Source organism: Adiantum capillus-veneris, chromosome 21 (genome assembly GCF_014529385.1).
Source record: "Adiantum capillus-veneris isolate H3 chromosome 21, ASM1452938v2, whole genome shotgun sequence".
Classification (NCBI taxonomy): Eukaryota; Viridiplantae; Streptophyta; class Polypodiopsida; order Polypodiales; family Pteridaceae; genus Adiantum; species Adiantum capillus-veneris.
Window position 1 is genome coordinate 38,109,438 of NC_140951.1, and position 22,456 is coordinate 38,131,893.

At 43.4% G+C, this 22,456-nt stretch overlaps 2 protein-coding genes across 2 annotated transcripts in view; one reads left to right on the forward strand and one right to left on the reverse strand.

The window, feature by feature from the left end:
- Positions 1–1,002: 1,002 nt before the first annotated feature.
- Positions 1,003–3,432, forward strand: LOC147430801 (xyloglucan galactosyltransferase KATAMARI1 homolog). Its single transcript, XM_086493364.1, has one exon. The coding sequence runs from the start codon at positions 1,172–1,174 to the stop codon at positions 2,840–2,842; it is 1,671 nt and encodes a 556-aa protein (XP_086349490.1). The 5' UTR covers positions 1,003–1,171; the 3' UTR covers positions 2,843–3,432.
- Positions 3,433–9,018: 5,586 nt separating this feature from the next.
- Positions 9,019–22,456, reverse strand: part of LOC147430802 (uncharacterized) — a 33,496-nt gene continuing 20,058 nt past the window's right edge. Inside the window, exons 2-3 of the mRNA XM_086493365.1 lie at positions 11,655–11,784; positions 9,019–9,702 (exon numbers count right to left, since the gene is read on the reverse strand). Coding sequence (XP_086349491.1) covers positions 9,413–9,702; positions 11,655–11,784 — 420 coding nt within the window. The 3' untranslated portion in view covers positions 9,019–9,412. The remainder of the gene's footprint in view (positions 9,703–11,654; positions 11,785–22,456) is intronic.

The window sequence follows — 22,456 nt, forward strand, 5'->3', positions numbered from 1 at the left end:
TTGCCATCTAATTGCAAGCTAACTCAAAGTGGAAGAATGTGACCCGAAATTGGTTTATAGAGGGGCTTGTCAATATGCACATCGCAACTCTCTTCCAAGCGCTCATCTGCTAGCATCGCCCCTGACAGGTGCATGATGCAAAGTTATCCACTCTCTGAGTGCAAAGGGTAGTAGCTATCATTTGAATAGACGATGGCAGTGCCCTTTACTCCGGGTGGAGAAAAGCAATTTCCAAATCGCACCCATGATATTATGCACACACTAAAGGGGAATGACAACACGCCTCTCCCTACTTCTACATCTATACTATATATTAAGGAGACTAGTTTTCCAGTGCCACGTGTCAAAGTTTGCTGCATCCGGTGAGTTCCGGTTTATATGAGTGAGGGGGAGAGGGGGAGAGAGAGAGACCGCCGAAGGCGGCCGGTCATACTAGTTGTTTCTAAAAAGGCTCTTGCCACATTAGATGAACGAACCCAGGAAAACACTATGGCATGCCAAAAAGTACGTGACAATTGTGCATCGTGTGACCACTGCCGTCCGATGCGTGCGCAAGCTCTCTAAAACTTTCTAATTTGGGAGGTCACCTTGAGACGTCACCTCATGCTGGCATAGCCACGTGTCTTCTGTATGTCCAAAATTTTGGCTGGTTTGGCAGTTACCTTCATTTTCTGCACTCAGTCCCGAGTTTAAAGTCCAAACACCCAGCGTTTCACTTTGGAAAGAAGAGCCTCCAAGGTAGAAGGAAACCGTAGAAGTGGGTGCTTCTCCTCACACAGGCGGCAAACCTCCTCCTTGAATCTCGATTCTTGCCGCCGACACCTCGTTAAAGCACGTCGTGTACCACTCTCTCGCCCTCCCACTATCAGCGCGGTCTCCGGATCCTCTCTCTTCCTGTCCGACTGTTTCTGCTGAAACTCCCGAGTCCCACCGCTAGGTTTTCGATCAGTATGATCGCCAGAATGATCGGCATTACTGCTGCCTTGATGCTGTAGGCTGCCCATCAATGCCGGCGAGGTTAGTTCTTGGGCGCGGATGAGTGCCTGCTACGCTTGCAAATCCGAGCTTTCAGGGCAATCAGAACTGGAGACTTGACCTTGAGCAGATTTGGAGGAATTCGTGCTCCTCGCCGCTGATCTTGTGCTATATTGTTCTACCGCGCCTCTTTTACATGTATCGGCGCAGAATGGAGAAGCCAGTGTGGTCTCTGTCGCGCCTCTACAGTCGCTGCTTCCTCATTCTGGCTGCAATTGGGCTATGGTGGCTCCTCTTCGTCTTCCACTTCTCCATTGTGGCCCATGAAGTCTCATCTGATTCGCCAGCAGTCACATCCACTGAAGTCCCTCCTCTCCTTCATCCCCATCAAAAATCTGCAACTCTTCAGAGCAATCTTCCTGAAGAGCCTCCTCAGAGAACAACAGGAGATAACCAGCATGAGAGGCAGAAGGCCCCTTCCCTCCAGCCCTTCTGGCGTGCCCTTGCCTCGGTCAACAATCAGAGCGATCCGTGTGCAGGAAAGTATGTCTACATGCATGAGCTTCCTTCAGAGTTCAACCAGGAGCTTCTTGACAACTGCAAGCAGCTTAATCCTTGGGCAAATATGTGCAAATACACAGAGAATGCAGGCCTTGGCCCTGAGCTGGAGGATCCAGAGGGGTCTCTTCCAAAGAATGGCTGGTTTGCAACTAACCAATTTGCAGTGGATCTGATCTTTCACAACAGAATGAAGCAATATGAATGCTTGACAAGTGACTCGGGCAAAGCTGCTGCATTATATGTACCTTTCTATGCAGGCCTTGACATAGCCAGGCACCTATGGGGAGCTAATGTTTCTGTGCGAGATGCTGGACCACTAAGATTAGCAAGCTGGTTGAGGACCAGACCAGAATGGGCAGTTATGGGTGGTCGTGATCATTTTGTGGTAGGGGGCAGAATCACTTGGGATTTTCGGCGGTTAACGGACGACAATAAGGATTGGGGAAACAAGCTTCTGTACATTCCTGAGGTAATGAACATGTCTATGCTGATGGTTGAGAGAAGCCCTTATCACAAGGATGATTTCGGTATCCCGTACCCAACCTACTTCCACCCTTCTAGAGATTCAGATGTCGAAGAGTGGCAAGCGCACGTGAGAGCTGTTGAAAGGCCTTTTCTGTTCTCCTTTGCTGGAGCTCCTCGCCCTGAGCTTGCTACTTCTATAAGAGGGCAGATCATGAGTCAATGTCAACTGTCAAAGCACTGCAACCTATTAGAGTGTGATAGAGGTGAGAGTAAGTGCCATGTGCCAACTGTGCTTATGAAGCTCTTTCAGGAGTCGGTGTTCTGTTTGCAACCGCAGGGAGACTCCTACACCCGCCGCTCTATATTTGATTCTATGATTGCAGGATGCATTCCTGTCTTCTTTCATAATCATTCAGCTTACACCCAATATGTATGGCATTTACCAGCAGATTATAGCAGCTATTCTGTCTTCATACCAGAGGACGATATACGGGCTGGGAATTTGAGTATTGAGGATGTACTGTTGAAGTTTTCTGAAGCTGAGATTCAGGGGATGAGGGAGGAGGTGATTCGTCTCATCCCAGGGCTCGTGTACAACGACCCACGGCATCGGCTCAGCAAGTTCAAGGATGCATTTGACCTCACTGTTCAGGCACTAACAAAGAAAATAACTGATTTGCGCATACGAATAACAGAGGGCAAGGATGACTTCAAATTATTGGCAGGAGATGATGGGGGCGACATTAGAGAAACAGATCTGAAATTAAGTCAGAGAGAGGTTAGACAGTGGGAGGGGGAGAGGAGAAATGGAGAGATCGACACTTTGAGCAAACAGGAGTAGGTACTCACTTTATCTACCATCTCAACGCTGACCCAGCAAGGAGGATCACCCGGCGCCGTTACAAGTTGCTTGAAGGTATGAAGAATGATATTGCCGGAGCATTATCACGTTTGCAAGGAGATCGATAGCTTTAAATGCCATTCTATTCATCAAGCTATGCAGCTTGGGCCTGGGTTTTGTAGGCATAAAACTGGTGGATGTTTTACACGTCCACATCATCTCCGAGGGTTGATGCTTCGTCCAAAGTCGGAGTTGATCTGCTAGAGACATGCAGCTGTGGAGTAAGATCTTACTGCAAGGTGGGTTTGTTGCTGCTGCAGTAAGTGTTTCTTTGGAATATTACTCTTTACACACAACCCCACAACCATCTTTTGAGTGCCATGTTAAATAGTATGTTCAGGCCTCACCATTTATGGCCTTATATTCGTTTACATTCATTTCAAAAAGCACGCACCAAATGTGCAAGGCCTCAATTTTTTGTGCAGCTTTTTTACAATTTGTTGGCTATTGCCTTATTTGTCATTAACTTTCAAAAGGAGGATTAATGGTTTGGTTGTTAATGGGTACATCAGACAGTTAAAATTTTCTTTGTGATTGGGATGGTCCTCCCTTAGGGTGCTTACATGTTGTGCCACAATGACAATGGTTAAAGATGATAGCATAATGTCCATGATGACATCGTTCAGCACAACATATTGATGAAGCTTTGTTAATGGACATGTTGTGGAGTTTAAAGTAAGGAGTGTGATTGATTTTTTTTGACTCCAAGTATGCAATATTTTGGTTTGTGTTGCATTGCAGGTTTGTATTAGGAGTTTTAAAAAGGTAGAGAGTTAATCTTGAGCCAGTTTGTATTGCTTGCTTGCTGCCTCGAATGAGAATTGCCAGCTTCTCCCTAAGTGTGGTTGTAGCTGTGAGTATTGCTCACACCAGCCCCTCTGCACATGGTGCAGAGGCCTATTCGACTCACTCGATGAGTGTCCCCATCTTTTTGACATCTAAAATATGGATTGAGCTTGTCTTAATGGTAACCCCATATTTATATCATGCAAGAGGATGGGAAGGCCCTTCCTGTCATTTTCCCTCCTTTAGCAATTCAAAATATGGATTGAGCTCATTCTAATTATGTCATATTGATTGGTTACCTTGCCTTTTTAGTAACCTTACTGTGATTTCCTTTGCATCAAGAGGATGGAAGACTGGTATGCTCAGTAGTGATGACTCCTCTAGGTGGTTAAGTTGACTTCAGTTATGGGAAAAGCTGAGAGTGATGTTTCAGCAGCATCTTTTTGGCCAGTCCAAAGGGCAAAGGCTATAGAGGTGGGTTCTCTTTTTACTATCGAAAAATCAAAGAAAATTTTTTGGCAGTTGGGAGCTGGGGTGCACTAATACCAAAGAAGGCACAAGAGGGAACCTCGGCACCACTCCATGCCTGTCCTTGCCCCCTTGTAAGGGTGTTTGTGCAGTGATGGCTTATCTTTTGGTGCTTACACAAATGGTGTCATGGGCCTATCCTTTCTATTGCCTATTATGGTGATCACATGCATTGCTTGCCTCTACATTGATTCTAACCTACGTTTGCATGCATTGTCGACTTAAAGTTTGAATGTGCTTAAGCTGAAGGTAAATCTTCTGGTGCACTTCACGATATTGCAAAGTATCCCACAGTAGGCTCATTGATATATGTGAAACTTGACTTTTGTGGTATAGGATGTCATCACCATATATGAAGATGCAATGTAGTGTAGTTAATGCTTTTCTAATGCTGGTAATTAATTAATGGGGCCACTACTCGATTGCAAGGCAAAGCAATGGACTAAAGTAGCGTTGATGATGTGTACACAAGACTTAGGCAATGCTGCTCTTTGAATTTGAGAAGAGGATGCGAGTTTTTGTAATCTTGAATGTTGTGGCGAAGCATTGTTGAACATTAAAGGCATCACATTTATGTGAGAAGTAGCTCGAGCCTCTTCAAGGTCAAGAAATTGTTGTGAGAAGTAGCTCAAGCCACTTCAAGGTCAAGAAATATTTGTGAGAAGTAGCTCAAACCTCTTCAAGGTCATATATCAAGAGGCAAGACCACATACCTCAAGTATAAGGATACTGAACTCAACAAATATCATCCATAGCCTAAACTATTGTAAATATGCTTAATGTATTTTCCTCACCTTGGAGGGTGATAACATTTGTCAGTAGCTTGATTGAAGCCTCTTCTCACACACACTCGCTACCCGTTTTATGGTCCATAACATCAAGTTTAACCAAATCTTCACATGCCTTGTGGCTTGTATGTCGTGCCCATGACCTCCTACAGTGCACCTAGCTTCATGAATCATACAGGAGAATGCTTGAATTGTTCTCCTTTTCTGGGCATCCTTTCAATGCGACTCTTGTGCAGCAAGTATACACATTTGTAGCTACTAGCATGCTGGGAGTTTATTTGCACCACTTTCACCAACCACATTGCAGGAAGAAGCTGTGCATTGGGAACATGGTTGTACTTCAAAGGGGATGTATGGGAGCATGAGAATTCAAAGAAAACTCATTGACACGTGCATAGGAGCTCCATGTCCAATGTAATTGAAGCTTTATGGCATGGACCTCCCTTCACATGTCATCTGTGCAGGACCTGAAAAGATGCCAAATCTAAGTTTGTTGCATAGACTTTAAAATTGCGTGGTAACTCAACTTCATGTAGAAAGGGGATGTATATTTTGTCCAGAGCATGGTGCTAGCATGGAGTTAGGTTAGTCTTTGAGGTCCCTGGCCTGGCTGCATGGGGCTCTAGACTGAGGCCTTTCTGCCCTCCCTCTCTCTCCTCCCTTAGCTATCATCCACATGGGCATGGGGAGATGCGATCAAGGGACCGTATCTATCTAGGGCCCTGACATTCATCAGGCACCGTAGATTTTGTCACGAAAGCAATCTCGAGTACAGAGATTACTTTCGTCCCGTGGCACGTTCACACGCCCAAAACCAATGAAGACACATACATTTCATGAAGATGTGCACGGGCGATGTCGTCAGGAGAGATGTCTCATGCTCAAGTTGCGGGTTAGATCTGAGAGGAGGAGGAGGAGGAGGAGGAGGAGGGGATTGGGGGGATTATTACTTTCTGGAGATATACAATGCTATTCATTCCACCATAGATCCCATGCGCCCATTAATTAATTTCTCTCTTCAGGATTATCTTTTTAGTTTGAACAGACTACTTGTTTGGTAGGCACAAAGGGTTCTTATGTTCGAGTTTTTCAAGTTTCAATTAAGGGAGTTTGGAAACGTGAAACTTGGTATCTTGATTACATTCAACATTTAAAGGACTCTTTCTTGTAAGTCCATACTGTCCATTCAATTGTGCCCATATAAAGAGACTCCTTGGTCACAACATTGCGACATAATAAAGGCTTCTTAATAGCTGCACTTTGGATTGACTAACTTTATTTGAGGGCTTGTCCGAATAGGCATGATGCCAATAGTTTGAATCCAAATTTCTTTAATTGATATATCAATTTTTCCCTTTCCTTTATTTTCTCTCTATTTCCTTAGAAATTTTCGTGCGCTTGGCTTATTTTATGTATATTTTTATTCAATAACAAACATTCCTCGAAAAGTTGTTTGGTGATGGGTGTGTAGTAAATTTCAAGTTCTCTCTCTCTCTCTCTCTCTCTCTCTCTCTCTCTCCATCCACAATGTGGGCTCTCTATTGCAATTCTCATCACCACGATTTCAGACATTAAGAATCACTTATCAGTCCCATACATAGTACATCACATGTATCTTTGGTCCCACAATCATCTCTCTCTCTCTCTCTCTCTCTCTCTCTCTCTCTCTCTCTCTCTCTCTCTCTCTCACATACACACACGCTCACTCACCCTCGTTCGACCACATGAGAATGTTATGTTATATGTATGTTAGCAAGCAATGTGATGGTTCACCTTACTTTGTAACTAGTTGAAGATGAATGCTACTCATGGAATGGATTTAAGGAGTGCAACATCTTTAACTTCGACTTCAATATCCTCAACATAATACTCGAATCATGTTTAAACCTTGAAAGCATCTTGTATTCTTGCATTGGGTGAATTAATTCGTCAGCAATCTAGATTTGAGATCCTAAATAAAAACGTGCACGATGTAACCTCAATGCAAACCTAGCGATTTTATCACTTGTTTGAATTAGGAAGAATATTGCATTTCCCTTAGTGATGTTCTACAAAGGGGGTTACACTCCCAGGAAAGAGGGCTTCCACAGAGTTTGAAAACACCAACACTACTTTAGGTGCAAAGGGATTTCTATTTCAAGTAAGGAAAGCAACTTTGGATGAAGGAACCAATGGTGGATATGCACAAGAAACTTCTATTTCTTAATTTCACTCTTAGTTTGGTATTCTGTGAGTTTCATAACCTACCGTGGGAAAGCCTTGCAAATCTCAACAGGGTCTGTAATTAGGTTTTATGATACCCACTTCTTGTTGTGGTCTCGTCCTTTTGCGTTTACTTCGAACTCAATTAGCTGCATTGATCTCTCTAGACCTTTAGTTTATTGTATATGAAGCTTCTTTTTCTTTTTATATGAAGGTTTCCTCTCAAGGGAAAAAATTTATTGATGCAAAAACTCAGCAAGGAGGCTGTACTTTGTTATACAAATCACCAACTAGGAGAGAAGAGGACCTTTAGGCACATAAGTATTTCGACAAGAGAGTATATTTTAGTGCGCGCTCAACATAGGCATGCTCTCTCTCTCTCTCTCTCTCTCTCTCTCTCTCTCTCTCTCTCTCTCTCTCTCTCTCTCTCTCTAGGCCCATACTTTAGAAGATGCGCAAAAGCTTATGATCGTCTCGGAAAACCTTCTTATGGAAAAGATGTAAATGGAGCCATCATATGGTTAACCCTCGGAAAGAAAACTTTGAGCAAAATACACTAAAATTTTCCAAGATTTGTAGGTTTTCACCTTGAAAATCTACTTTTAAAGCTAGATTGCAAATTTTGAAGTGACTAAGCAGTGCTGAACAAGACATTGCTTTTCTACATGTAATGATAGTCATCACATCACCAATGTGTTTCCAAACTCGTGCAAATTGTTCACAACACTTGAGCTGAATCATCACAATGAAGAAACAATTAAACATGCAATGAAGAAAATATTAAACCACCCTCCTTTTCTCTGATGCCTCAAATCAGCTAGTTTTATGGGATTGCAGCCCCACCTGAATGCCGCAAGTGTTGAGCCATAGACAGTGCGCTTAAAGCTCCTCGCCTCTACCGCAACCCTCTTGCCAAAAATGCTTTGCATTGCTATGGGGAAATTCTAATTTGCAATGCCAAGGGGAGTTGACTCCAAATCTTTGTGGACCCACACACTAAATCAACAATTGAATTACAAGGAGCATACTTTGGCAGAATGACGATCCGCATTGAGGCGTCCAACTGTGCGTCAGTGTGAAAAAAAACAGCCTGTGGAGTACTTTTAACTGGCTAAAACTGCAAATCCCTAATACTTCCAAGCTAATTAAGTTTAACATGTTTCAGCATATAGACCATCAAATCCTTAAGTTTTGACCTTGAAGTCGGGAGAATTTTGTTCTCGGGTTGGAAAAAGTTTTACATAATAGCCAGTGACTGGTTAGTCCCCTACTAGCTATTACAAATCCCATGGGAGATCAGGAAAGCTTTGAATAAGCTCGTTTTAAATACACACATCTACAGCTATACTCTAGTTTACTATTTAAAGGATTCCTTTTTAGCCTAAAAGACTGAATGGTCGCCTGAGCAATGCCATTAATGCTGCAGAATAAATTGTGGATAAAGGCTGCTAATGACATGGCAGCTTTTCTCCTATTCTCAAACGGAAACGTGCACCTTCAATGCAAAAGCAACTACAAAAATGAAGAGCAATCCCTACCAGGAAAATCCAAACAACCTGCACATTGAAAGCCTTGTCCTCCCACTAGAGTCAAAAGATTAACATCTCGAGCGCTTTGTATGTGAAGCTGCTTTTTTCTATGGTTTCGATATCTTTTGTCTGCTAGCAGCACAGAGTGACGTAGCCTTGCTAAATATGAAAAGTTTGCTAGCAGTAGAGGTAGAGATGCCGTTTGAGAAGGCTAACTTTATTACCTCTATCTTTGAAATAAATTGGCATGTGACCAGGCCGGCCAGAAATAACCTGCCAAGAAGATCAAAAAGACATATCCAAAAGGTAACACTATGAGGCTACATTCGACGTGAAAATTGTAGAAATCGGCACTTTAATCTGCCATTCCTATGACATGAAAACATGTGAAGGTCAGCCCAGTCTTTTGAACTACAACAAGAGCATACATGGCCAGACTCGTCCCCTATTGACCAAGTAACTCAAGCACAACCAAAAGCTAACAATGGCTAGAGCCTATTATGACGAGCTCCAAGAAATCGCCTCCTCTGCACAGGCATGTGAATGTGCCAGAAAAGCAAGAGGCCCTCAATGCCTCCTTGGCCCAAAATTGTTCCACAGGAACAACTGAAAGGTTGGCACGAGACTCGTCGACCACCCCTACCAAAGCAAAAGGACATTGTAATCATTCAAGCACCTCATTTGCCACCCTTCTCTTTTCCTCCTTTTTCCTTTCCTGCCTTTTCTGCTACTGGTGCTGTTCCTCCTGGCCCACGTGGACCACCTTCATATCCACTTCCCATAATCTTGCATACAGGTAGAGAATCATCAACGGCCACCAATTTAACTGAGGGGTGAACCTTTAGATCACGCAAAAGAACCTTATCCTTCATATCCATTTCTGAGAGGTTAACTTCCACATAAGGTGGAATATGATCAGCTGGACACTTAAACCGCACTGTTCTCTTTATGGTATTAAGGTAGCCACCTGCCAGGAAAGAATTTTCAAAGTTAGCAAGGCATTAAATCCAGGGGAATTCAGCAGATAGGATAACAGACAGTATGGCACAGGGAGAGAAACTGAATAACAGGATATGTGTGTGTGTGTGTGTGAGAGAAATGAAATGAAATGTTATATTAAACGTCTTCAAAAGGCCAAAATGACCTATGAGACCAAACTGTTACAAAATTGTGAATCTGATACCATATCTGGGTACAAAAAGACTAGAACAAAAATACTACTACTAGAATCCATCCTCATCTGCACTCTGGATGTCGAGAGAGTATGGCTCGAATCCTCTGCTGTAGTCTCCGTCGATGCTGCGTAGCCCCTCTCCTCAATCGTGGCCGTCTGAATCTCCGTAGCTCCAGTGCTCGGTCGACGAGAGTGCCGGTAGTGGTCGAATGAGTGTGGACCGAGCTCTGCAGTGATGGCTGATCCTGAGAGAGATGAAATTAAATGAAATGTTTGTTTAAGTCTCCAAAAGGTGCGGTATTTACTACTTGGGGCTATTTAAGGATCGTCAACATGGGAAGCTAAGGCATGGTGTCCCAACCAACGTAGAGCCATGTATCACACTGGTGAAACAAACAAAAATTGTTTCCCATCGACGAGTATCTCAAGTATCGAAGGGTTCACATCTTTTCTTAATTATTCACCTAAACTATCTCCAGGAAGCCTTTCGTTCTAGGCCTAACATCAGGGTTGTGAATGTCTCCATTAGGAAGAGGTTGCTTCAAAGCTTGCTTTGAGATCAAATCAGGCAGATGAGGTACTTGCACAGAGCCTATGGACTGGAGCAGAGCGTTTTACTATTTTGCTATGGGACAGGTCACTAGTCTAATACATGATATAGTCCTACATTAGTATGCCATGCTGCAAGATCCTCAATGGGTGTCCACTCTTGGAGTCCTCGCCAGGCTATGCTCAACTCTCTGTTCACAAGAATGGTTCCATAAGTACGCCTCTTATGTCCAGTACGAGACAGCATCTCTTGTCTACCCTGGCAGTGGGATACCTGTCCCAGCAATCTCTGCTCTCTATGGCGTCTACATAGCTGTCTGGACTCAGTGCTGAAGAGCATATCACCTGTTCTCAGTCATAGTCCCAGTACTGATAAAATCTGACAGCTGAGTTCAACAAGCGTATAAGCTCAATGGTTACTGTAGATAGGGGAGCGGAAGGGTCCATGCAAAAAAAGCCCTCTGTAGTATGATAGCCATAGATTGACTTCGTCTTGCATGAAGTGTAACAGTAGTATGTTTTACTTGTGAGGGAAAGGGAGGGCTGCTGGCCGGATCTACTAATAGAGAGCTATAAAGATAGAAGGGAGGAAAGTCTCGAGCGAATGTTGAATACTACTCAAAAACATGAACCTGACAAAGAGCAGAAAGCCTCCTAAATGGACTAAATTAGAAATTAGAGTCCCAAGTGCCCACAAATACCAGTGCCCGTAAACAAAAACTCTTCAAGAGAACAGACCCAAATATAGCTAAAATGCTAATATGCCTAAAACCTAGGCAAAAGAGGGTTGACCACAAGAGACCAAAACTATTATGTACATTTCAAGAATGCCCCACAATAATCTACCAGAAGGTGATTGTAACAAGTTTCTTTTCTTCTTCCTCAGCATGCGCAACTGCATAATCGAATCCATGGCATCGGCATTTCTGCACATTTGTCATTTTCTTGTGTCTTAGTCTATTCAACACACCTTGACTGCTTTGCTCATCTCATATAAAGATACTGTAGCAGCTTAACAAAGAAGCTCCTCAGCTACCAACACAGAACTACCACTTGGCAATAATCGCACACTTTGCCCCCTTTTAGATGCAATAAAGAGGAATGCTCAAACCATAATTGTGCAGAAATACTGTTTTCTTCATTGCTTTAAAACACCAGGAGACAGCCTTACACGATGAGCAAAGGCAAGGAAAAACCTTTTTTTATGCCTGGGCAGGCATCTCTTCCACGGAAAACAAGAGGAACATTGACTCGGATCTTTGCTTCAGGTGGAGCCCTGATAAAAGTGGCATTTAGAATGGCATCTGTACCTGCATGCAAATGAACCTGACAAGAAAGAAATGCATCACAATAACAATAGATAAGAATGTTGATAATCAAACATAAAAACACAACCAAGGCAAAAATGATATCAAAATACACTCATACAAGCGTGCAGCTTATGTGGCGACTCTTGTGGGTAGATTCTTCAGACACTGGAATTACAATCTATGATATGAATATTCTGATAAGATCAAGCTCTTTTGATTCATAGATATGATCTTTTAATGATATGATTCCTACTAAGACGCTATTTCCTGAACAAGCACAACCTTTCGGGAATATGTCTTTCTTTAATGCTGCTCAATCACCAGATTGGAAGAAGTAATGCACACGATAATCAGTCGATCCGTGGACAATGATGATGATTATTGAATAATGAAGCACAATCATGACATTCCCTTTCATGTAGAACAAGAGTCTACAGAAAGTAAATGACTTTCTTTGCAGACAGAATTCTTGAAAAGAAGATAGATTTTGAAAGTGTTAAGACCAATCCTAATATGCTAAGCTAGGAGTGGAAGGTCTTTGAAAAATGGGGAACTCTATAATAAGCCAGAGGCTTCACAGTAATATTAGAGTTCAATTAGGGCTACATGCAGATTGCAACTTGTGCATAGTGATGTTTGTGGGCCTGTGCAAACTCCGTCCTCAGGCAATCACCTATACTTCGTGACTTTCATTGATGATTACTCCAGACATGCATGGGTGTATCGGCTTAAAGCTTAGTCCAAAGTGTAAAATGTCTCTAAATGTACTATGGGCACCCTCCATTCACTAGGGAAAAGAGGCCTCATCGACAACGTTTTGAGACAGTGGTTATTCGGCGAGTCTTCTTGCTAGCAGCCAAGCTAGGGCACCGGGAGCTCCGCGCAAGGGTGTTTTGAAACGCCGACTGTAAAAACAGACTTGGACACTCCAAGTCGAGAATCTACCGCGACACCACAAATAATCACTTCAAAACAGTTCACAGTTCACAATTGATTCGACACTGGCCCGGCGGAGTTCCGTGCCTAGAGATATTGGCCCCAAAGACTGGCGCCCCTTTCGGTATTTCTTTTTGTATTAATCTGCAACTCAAAGTACAAGCGAGTAGCCGGGACTCACTCTCAGACTCCACGTCCAGATGCTCTAAGAAGTGAGAGCCCAAGCTACCAATATAAAGGTTTACAAGGGATGCTAAAAACAGAGCCCCAAAAGCTGAAAATCAAAAGCTTGGTAAAATAAAGCATGTACAATCTCTCTCTCTCTCTCTCTCTCTCTCTCTCTCTCTCTCTCTCTCTCTCTCTCTCTCTCTCTCAAGCCATACTTGGCAAGATAAAGCAAAGCTTTTAAATATTAAAGCAGCGCCAGAACTATTGTAAAACCTGCCGTAAAAAGCGCTGCGATTTACGGAATGCCACGTGTCAACAGCAATACGGAGTTCCGTGATATGCGCCGTGATTTCCGGACTGGGCAGCCACGTCACTATTTCTGATGTCGGCAGTTCAGTCAACCCTAGCCAGAGTGTGTGTGTACCATGGGTAGCCAGCAGTCACCAACTGGGCAGCCACGTACCAGTTTGTGACATACCCCCCTCTTGAAAGCATTGTAATCGCCCTCGATTATGCCTACAAAACAGACAAAAGCCATAAACTGTCTTAGCAGACACTGACTATTAGTACCGACGCACTAGGAACACACATCTAGCACATGTACCAATCAACAGTCACATCACAGGACATCACATGACAAATCACAATCAACATTCATTCGGATCTTAGACCATGATTTATCGGCAATGCAATTAGCAATCGCATCTAGAATACACTCACGACCTCATAGATGTCCAATTGACTAATCCCTATTGCAACCATGTCTGTCGAGATCATTCAGACCAAAATGCTGCAGTCATTTCGTCTATCAGTTCCTGCACTTAAAAAGTCAAGAACAAATCAGGTTCATATTATCCGGAATTCCATTTCATAAAGTCATATAGCAAAATACCGTCAGCTCTCAGTATCCATGAAGCTCAAAGAATCTCACTATCCATGAAGCTCAAAGAGACATCAGTGACACTAGTATTCAAAAATTGAGCCATCTGTTGACAAAGGAGCGGAGTAACTTCCCTCTTGTGCAACCCATTGCACCAGATCTCCGGCCAACCTGAATTCGGGGTTCCATTTGGAGTAGACTATGCTAAACCAAAAGCTTCAAGGTAAAGTTTCACAATTTGAGGAGTAGCTGCTAGGTCCTCCTCCTCCATCCACTTCGCATCCAATGCAGGATAGTTCTTGAATTTTACCAAGAACCGCCTTCTCACTTTACCCTTATTCTTTCTATCCTTATGTGTCAAAATCTGTTCAGGAACAAGAATCTCCTCGTTTTCTTCTACTTCGGGTTGCTCATCGGGCTCCCCATCTTCAGGTACATCACCTTTAAAAGGTTTTAAGCAACTCGCATGAAATGCATTGTGAATCCTCCAAGTGTCAGGCAGTTTCAGTCGGAAGGAGACACCATTGATCTTTTCGGAGATCTGGAAACGTCCGTAATATCTCATACTAAGCTCTGGAAAAAGCCTCTCCTTTCCCTTTTCCTTTCTCAGGCGTGCCTTCTCAAAACGTAAGAGCACCCAATCATCCTTCTTCAATTTCAAATCGCGACGATGGCGATCTGCTGCCTTTTGTTGGGTTAAAGGCCTAAATAACCCCTTTTTGTACATTTTTATACTTTGTCCAGGTTCAATATCACATTTTTTAAAGGTCACTTATAATAAAAGTGGGAAAACCCAAAACTCAATTATTGAGTTTTCCCCAAAAACGTGAGCTCTCTCTCTCTCCCTCTTCGTTCTGCTAGCGCTTCCCTTCTGCAGCACAGTGCCTCCGCTTCAAGCCTCAAGGCCTGCACATCTTCGCGTGCTCTATCACTTGCACACACCGCCGCGCGCTGATCAACTGGTATCAGAGCCCAATTATGGTTTGCTCCCAAACCTGCAAACGTTGATTTTCAGCCAAGGAGGTCAACTTTCACGCGAGATTAGGACTCGTCCCCGGACACTAGAGAGCTCCCGGCAAGTCAAATTGACCTAAAACAAGCTGAAATTAGGTCAAAACCAGCAAATTACAGGTTATGACAGAAAAATACAGGTTTTGAAAATGATGTATTAAGGTGTGGGAACACTTTTGCTAAGTCCTCGCTACCCGAAAACACTGAAATTGCCGAAAAACGGGTCCTAAAACAGGTGTTTTCAGCAAATTTCAGATTTACGCAGGTTTTTGCAATTGTTTTTATGATGCGACTACATTGGGGGAAGTGCAAATTGAAGCAATCTATGCACGTTTGACAAAGTTTGGCTATGTATGACCAGTTGTGGCTCAATTTCATACAATTTGATGCTACAAATTGGGGCTTTTGCTCTTACATGCTTCTAAAGGTTGTGCATTAGCCTTATGTATGTTCTGTGAGGTTAAAAACAACTAAAATTGTTGTTTTTGAGCACAAATTCGCTCGCTAAAATTTCCTGCGCATAAATTTCAGAAATTGATTTTTGTGCCCAAATCGACCTATTTTGCCCTGAATTGCTCCTGTGACCATTTGGAACTGTAGTGCATATATGCCTCTGTGAGGCTATACTCCGGTTTTTGTGCATTTTGCCCAAAAATTCAACGTATTAGTCCTCTTATTCATGCAACTATGGCCTCATCTTCTTCGGATGTGAAGAATCTCTTGGAGATTAGGAGGTTCGATGGAACAAGTTTCGACCTTTGGAAAGACAGGATCCAGGGAATCCTATTTCTTAAGGGTTGCGAAGGGGCACTTGAACAGGTAAAGCCACGGAATATGACGGATGAAGCATGGGTTAGCCTGAACAGGAAGGCTGTTACATACATTAAAATGGCCATGACCGATGAGACAGTCATTGATGTGAAAGGTCTCACAAGTGCTTTTAATGTGTAGGAGAAGTTAAAGGGAATGTATGAGAATACAACGCCTGTCAACCAAGTGCATTTGATGTGAAACTTGTTGGCATGCAACTAGATGAGTCCAAGAGCGCTGCAGAGCACTTGTCGTTGTTCGCAGGTACTTTGTCGCAATTACAAGATTCAGGCTTGCCCCCTTTTGATGATAAGCTGAAAGCTATCTTCTTGCTTATAACCTTACCTGAGTCATGGGAAACATTGGTGGTTTCATTGTCCAATAACCCCAATTTGACCTTTGATGGTGTTAGGGGTTCTATCTTGAATGAGGAAATCAGGAGGAAAGCAAGTGGAGAGGGAGGCAGCTCTGCCAACATGGTTAGAGGCAGGACAGAAAAGAAGAATGCCTATGCACAAAGGAGTAAGAGTAAGAGTAAGGAAAGGGGAAATGGTAGCAAAGGCAAGGGTGATGTGACTTGCTATCAGTGTGGCAGGAAAGGTCACAAGAAACCCGATTGCAGGTACTACAAAGCCGAGTTAGAACGGAAAAAGAATGGCGGAGACAAAAAGAAAGAGAAGAAGGAAGTCAAGACAGATGCACAAGATAGCTCAAAGGACAGAGAGAAGGCCAATGTGGCTTCTAGTGTTGTGATTGAGAAGTTGTCAGATGTAGAGGACATCTTGTGTGCCACTTTGTCAGATGATGATGCTTATGACATTGATGCCTCTCTTAATGTTCATTCATAGGACCTGCAGATCACCAAGAGTGATCTTATTGATGCTTTGTTGACTGACAATGATGCATTATCCCAGACTTGGATTGTTGATTCCGGTGCTTCATTTCATGTGACTCCTATCAAGGAGTGTTTCTCTACTTTTGATGCAAGCAAACGTGGCCATGTATACCTTGGAAACAATCATGCATGTTCCATTGAGGGTATTGGCACTGTGCATCTCTCCATAGATGGCACAAATGAGCTTGTCTTGCATGATGTTAGATATGTGTCAGCAATCAAGAAGAGTCTGCTTTCTGTTGGTCAGATGGATATGCATGGTTACAGCATCTTGTTTGAGAGAGGATCATGGAAAATGACTAAAGGCTCAAGGCTGATTGTAAAGGGCACAAAGAAAGGGACACTTTACTGCATGCATGGAAAGGCCGTGTTGGGCAAGTTTATTGCATTGGCTGAAATTAACTCTCACATGGAGTTGTGGCACAAGAGGCTTGGCCATGTGAGCCAAAAGGGCCTTTCTAAACTTTGTACTTTGAACAAGCTTGATGCTAAAGGCACAAAGCTTGACTTTTGTAATGAATGTCAATATGGCAAGCAAGTAGAGCGTTCTTATTACTCTGGTGTCTCTCGTAAATCTTGTGTGCTTGATCTTGTACATGCTGATGTATGTAGCATGCCTACTAAGTCTATGGGAGGTGCATGCTTATTTTGTCTCCTTTGTTGATGATAATTCTAGAAAAATTTGGGTTTATTTGCTTAAATCTAAGGATGAAGCCTTTGCTGCGTTTAAGAGATTTCATGCATTTGTGACCACCCAAACAGGTAGAAAGCTAAAATGCTTGTATACGGACAATGGGGGAGAGTTCACAAGTGCTGAATTTAACAAATTTTGTGAAAATTTGGGCATTAAGAGAGAGCTTACTGTGCCATACAGCCCCTCTTCTAATGGTGTGGCTGAAAGATTCAATAGGACACTTTGTGAGAGGGTGAGATGCATGCTGTCCACAGCTAATCTCTCTCATGGATTTTGGGGAGAAGCTTTGAAAACTGCAGTGCATATATGCAATCGATCCCCTCACATGTCTTTGAAAGGTGACATCCCTAAAGAGGTTTGGTCTGGCAAGCCTGCTTCATATGATCACTTATGCATTTTTGGTTGTGAGGCTTTTGTGCATGTCAGACCCGGGTTGAGGAGTAAACTAGATGCCAAATCCATTAAAGGCCTTTTCATGGGATATGGTGAAGAAGGCGAAATGGGTTACAGGATTTGGTTACCTCAGCTCAAAAGGGTTGTACGCAGCCGGGATGTTGTTTTTAATGAGGCATGTGCCTCAAAGCATGACCATAAAAGGGTCAAATTTCAGCATGACCAACCACCTGTTAGGCCTATTTTTGACCCTCAGGATGCACCACATATGGCTGAAAATGTAACAAACTGCTGACGTGTCGAAGCCTAAAGAATGGAGCCAACTTACAGATGCCGGCCGAGGGGCCTAAACCCTCAGAAGAACAAGCAACAGAAGAAGTGTCACAGAGCGAGGACGTGGTTGCCCGAGTGCAAAAAACCCTAACCCTAATTTCTGCCAGAAACCCTAATTCTGAAAACCCTAATTGCTGAAACCCTAATTCTGGAAACCCTAACCCTAAAACCTGCAAACCCTAATTTCTGCCAGAAGCCCTAACCCTAAGGCAACAGACAAATTCCGAAAATTGCGCTGACATGATGACGTGGCAGACTGTACGGATTTCCGCGTTTTGCGTTGGCTGATGACGTGGCAGGCTGTACGGATTTCCGTAAATTGCGCTGGCAGCTTTTTGGCTTTGCTTTTGAACCAGAAGCTTTTGAGTTTAAAGGCTTTTTACTACAATTGTTTTTCAGGCCAAGGGCCTTTAAATATGAGGCTAGGGCTCATTCTCTGGCATGCTTCCTGGAGAAGGTGCAGAGTCTAGGGTACCGGCTTGTACTTTGATGATGCAATATAAAGAAATACCGAAAGGGGCGCCAAGGTTTGGGGCCAATACTCTGGGGTGGAATTCCGCAACTCCGTGTCGCGTGTCGTCTCTCTCTTTCCGTTCAGTTGTTATTGAAGTGCTAAAAGTCTGTTCAGTCTGTTCTTTTCTATTGGCACGTGGTGCCCGCATTTGTGACAGTGGTATCAGAGCATCAGGCGTGTGCTTTTCTAAAGGCATACCGGTCCCACAAAAGAGCAGACAGAGCTATTGAATTTGATTCGAGGTATCTTCGCCACTCTCCAATCCGGACCAATTAGCCACTCCCACCCTTACTTCATCGCGCATCAGGCGCGCTCCCGTCTTCACCGCAGTGTCTTATAGGGCATAAGCCAATTAAGATCACTTGCAAGAGAAGGATCCAGATTTGTTTCAAGTCACTGTTTTTTCAGAAGCAATGCCATGCAGATGTTGATGTCTACAGCTACCAAGCAGCATACTCCAAGTACTTGGCAAGCTTTCAAGAAATTTTTTGCCGGAAGTTATATGGTTTCTGACATCTTCCTTTGGAGTGCAACTTCTGGCAGAGTGGGGTATCCTGAAATGCTTGCCATGGAAACCCTAGCAGATTATAACTTGAAGTTTCTCGACATCTCCCAGTAGATGTCTCTTCACAAGCAGATGAACTTGGAGACCGAGTGCGATTGCTATCTTGGGACTACTATCGCCGCCAAAGAAACACTGTTTGTCCAAGAGCTAATGGACCATGCTGTGCTCGGCTACGACCTTATGAAAGAAACCTAACCCTAATTTTTGGTACAGGTTTCAGGATGGAAAGTCAGTCGACTTTTCGAGCTCGACTGATGTCGAGATTGCTTTTTAAGTTTGAGTTCTGTTTGAGCTTGTTTGGTGATCCTGTTTAGAATTTGTTTGAAATGGATGGTATCTGGTTTGAACTTGTTTTGGTGCCGATTTGAATTGTTTGACTCTGGTTTGATACTGGTTTCAATGATTGGTGATTTTACTCCCGGGTGGAGAAGTGAGAAATACTGTTTTGGTATTGTTTGAACCTCGGAACGACGCAGGCCGATGCCTGGGGAGCGTTTCGTTGTATGTTTGAAAACCTCCGAACAACGTAGGCCGATGCCTGGGGAGCGTTTGGTTGTATGCTTGTAAAATAATTGTTGTTGTGACTCCCCGCCCGGACCTGGATGGTTATGCGGGAGGAGTATTAAGAAGTCTGAGCAGTGGTTACTCTCAGCACCTCCAAACGACGCAGGCTGCGGTCTAGGGGACGTTTGGTTGTAAAAGGCCTCTATATCTCCCGGCCCGGACCTTTTTAGGTTATGCGGGAGGAGTGATGAGGGAGTCGTTGAATATCTCCCGGCCCGGACCTTGTTAGGTTATGCCGAAGGAGTGTTCATCGGCAGCTTTATGTTTTTCTATGTCTTGTAACATGCATATGTGAGCATTTGTGTTGCATTGTGATGTGCCAACCACTGAATATTCCTAATTGGATGAGATTGCCTGGGTATGTAATTTTAGTGCATCAAGACACCTAAGGAAGATCAGTACGGTCTGGGTGTGATGGCTAATTTTACTACGCCGGAATATCAAGAGTTCCGATATGGACGAAAGGAGAAGCTAACTCCTTGATGAAAACAGCTGATAGGAGCAGCTAACTCCTTGATCAAAAGAGCAGAAAGGAGAACCTAACTCCTTAATAAAAAGGGCAAACTGATTGTCCCTCGAAATGTCCCTCGGAAATTTTTGAGCTAACTTGAGTTGTTTTGCAGATATGCTGTAATCGCAGACGATTACTCTCTTCAAGAAGGGGAGATGTAACAAACTGCTGACGTGTCGAAGCCTAAAGAATGGAGCCAACTTACAGATGCCAGCCGAGGGGCCTAAACCCTCAGAAGAACAAGCAGCAGAAGAAGTGTCACAGAGCGAGGACGTGGTTGCCCGAGTGCAAAAAACCCTAACCCTAATTTCTGCCAAAAACCCTAATTCTGAAAACCCTAATTGCTGAAACCCTAATTCTGGAAACCCTAACCATAAAACCTGCAAACCCTAATTTCTGCCAAAAACCCTAAGGCAGCAGACAAATTTCAAAAATTGCGGTGACATGATGACGTGGCATGCTGTACGGATTTCCGCGTTTTGCGTTGACTGATGACGTGGCAGGCTGTACGGATTTCCGTAAATTGCGCTGGCAGCTTTTTGGCTTTGCTTTTGAACCAGAAGCTTTTGAGTTTAAAGGCTTTTTACTACAACTGCTTTTCAAGCCAAGGGCCTTTAAATATGAGGCTAGGGCTCATTCTCTGGCATGCTTCCTGGAGAAGGTGCAGAGTCTAGGGTACCGGCTTGTACTTTGATGATGCAATATAAAGAAATACCGAAAGGGGCGCCAAGGTTTGGGGCTAATACTCTCTGGGGTGGAATTCCGCCACTCCGTGTCGCGTGTCGTCTCTCTTTCCGTTCAGTTGTTATTTAAGTGCTAAAAGTCTGTTCAGTCTGTTCTTTTCTATTGGCACGTGGTGCCCGCATTTGTGACAGAAAATGTAGATGATCCAGTGGTGTTTGAGCCAGATGATATTGGACAGCAAATTGAGGCTCCTGAAGGGGCATCTGCAGCCACGAAACAAAGCTGAAAATGGTGCTGAAAATGATGTACAGCAGCCCATTGTTGATGATTTTATTTGCCACCTAATGTAGACCCATTACCGGATAATGTGGATCATAGGGTACCGGCTTGTACTTTGATGATGCAATATAAAGAAATACCGAAAGGGGCGCCAAGGTTTGGGGCTAATACTCTCTGGGGTGGAATTCCGCCACTCCGTGTCGCGTGTCGTCTCTCTTTCCGTTCAGTTGTTATTTAAGTGCTAAAAGTCTGTTCAGTCTGTTCTTTTCTATTGGCACGTGGTGCCCGCATTTGTGACAGAAAATGTAGATGATCCAGTGGTGTTTGAGCCAGATGATATTGGACAGCAAATTGAGGCTCCTGAAGGGGCATCTGCAGCCACGAAACAAAGCTGAAAATGGTGCTGAAAATGATGTACAGCAGCCCATTGTTGATGATTTTATTTGCCACCTAATGTAGACCCATTACCGGATAATGTGGATCATTGGGTGAGGCTGTCTACTCGTCCAAGACGGACTGTGAGTAGATATGATCCCTCTTTGCATTACATTATGTTGACAGATGAGGGAGAGCCTCTTACGTATAAAGAGGCAAAGACATGTGAGTCAAGCAGTAAGCGGGAGCTTGCAATGCAAGAGGAAATGAAATCCTTGTATGCAAATGATACTTGGGATCTTGTGCCATTGCCTAAAGAGAGAAACGCTCTTCCTAACAAATGGGTATACGATATTAAGATTGTGGATGAAAAACCCAAGTACAAGGCAAGATTGGTTGCAAAAGGATATGCACAGAAAGAAGGAATTGATTTTCAAGAAATCTTTTCTCCCGTTGTAAAGCTTACAACTTTACGTGTCCTTTTTGCTCTCGTTGCAGTGCTTGATTTGGAATTGAATCAAATAGATGTAAAGAAAGCATTTTTGCACGGTGACAAGACAACCTGAAGGTTTTGTAGTTCTTACACGTGAGGAACTTGTATGCAAACTGAAAAGGGCTCTGTATGGTTTGAGACAATCGTCACGGCAGTGGTATAAGAAGTTTGACACTTTTATGCTGTCTCAAGGCTTTAAACGCAGCCATGCAGATCATTGTTTGTATACGAAAAGGGATGAAGATGGTAGTCCCATCATACTTGTTCTCTATGTTGATGACATGCTGCTTGCCGGGAAACATAAGACTAGTCTTGATGCTCTGAAACGTAAGCTAAATTCAACATTTGCTATGAAGGATTTGGGTGATGCAGAGCATATTTTGGGCATGCGTATTAAAAGAGATAGAAAGCTGAAATTGTTGTTTTTATCTCAAGAAAGGTACATTGCAAAAGTACTTGACAGGTTTAATATGGCTGATGCTAAGCCTCTTGGAGTACCTTTACTTCCATACACTAAGCTTAGCAAAGCAGATTGCCCAAAGGATGAGGTGGCATTGAAAGCCCTTATGCATCAGCTTGTGGT

Excerpts from the sequence above, each read along its gene's own strand:
- LOC147430801 (XM_086493364.1), top strand. The coding sequence starts at position 1,172 with ATGTATCGGCGCAGAATGGAGAAGCCAGTGTGGTCTCTGTCGCGCCTC.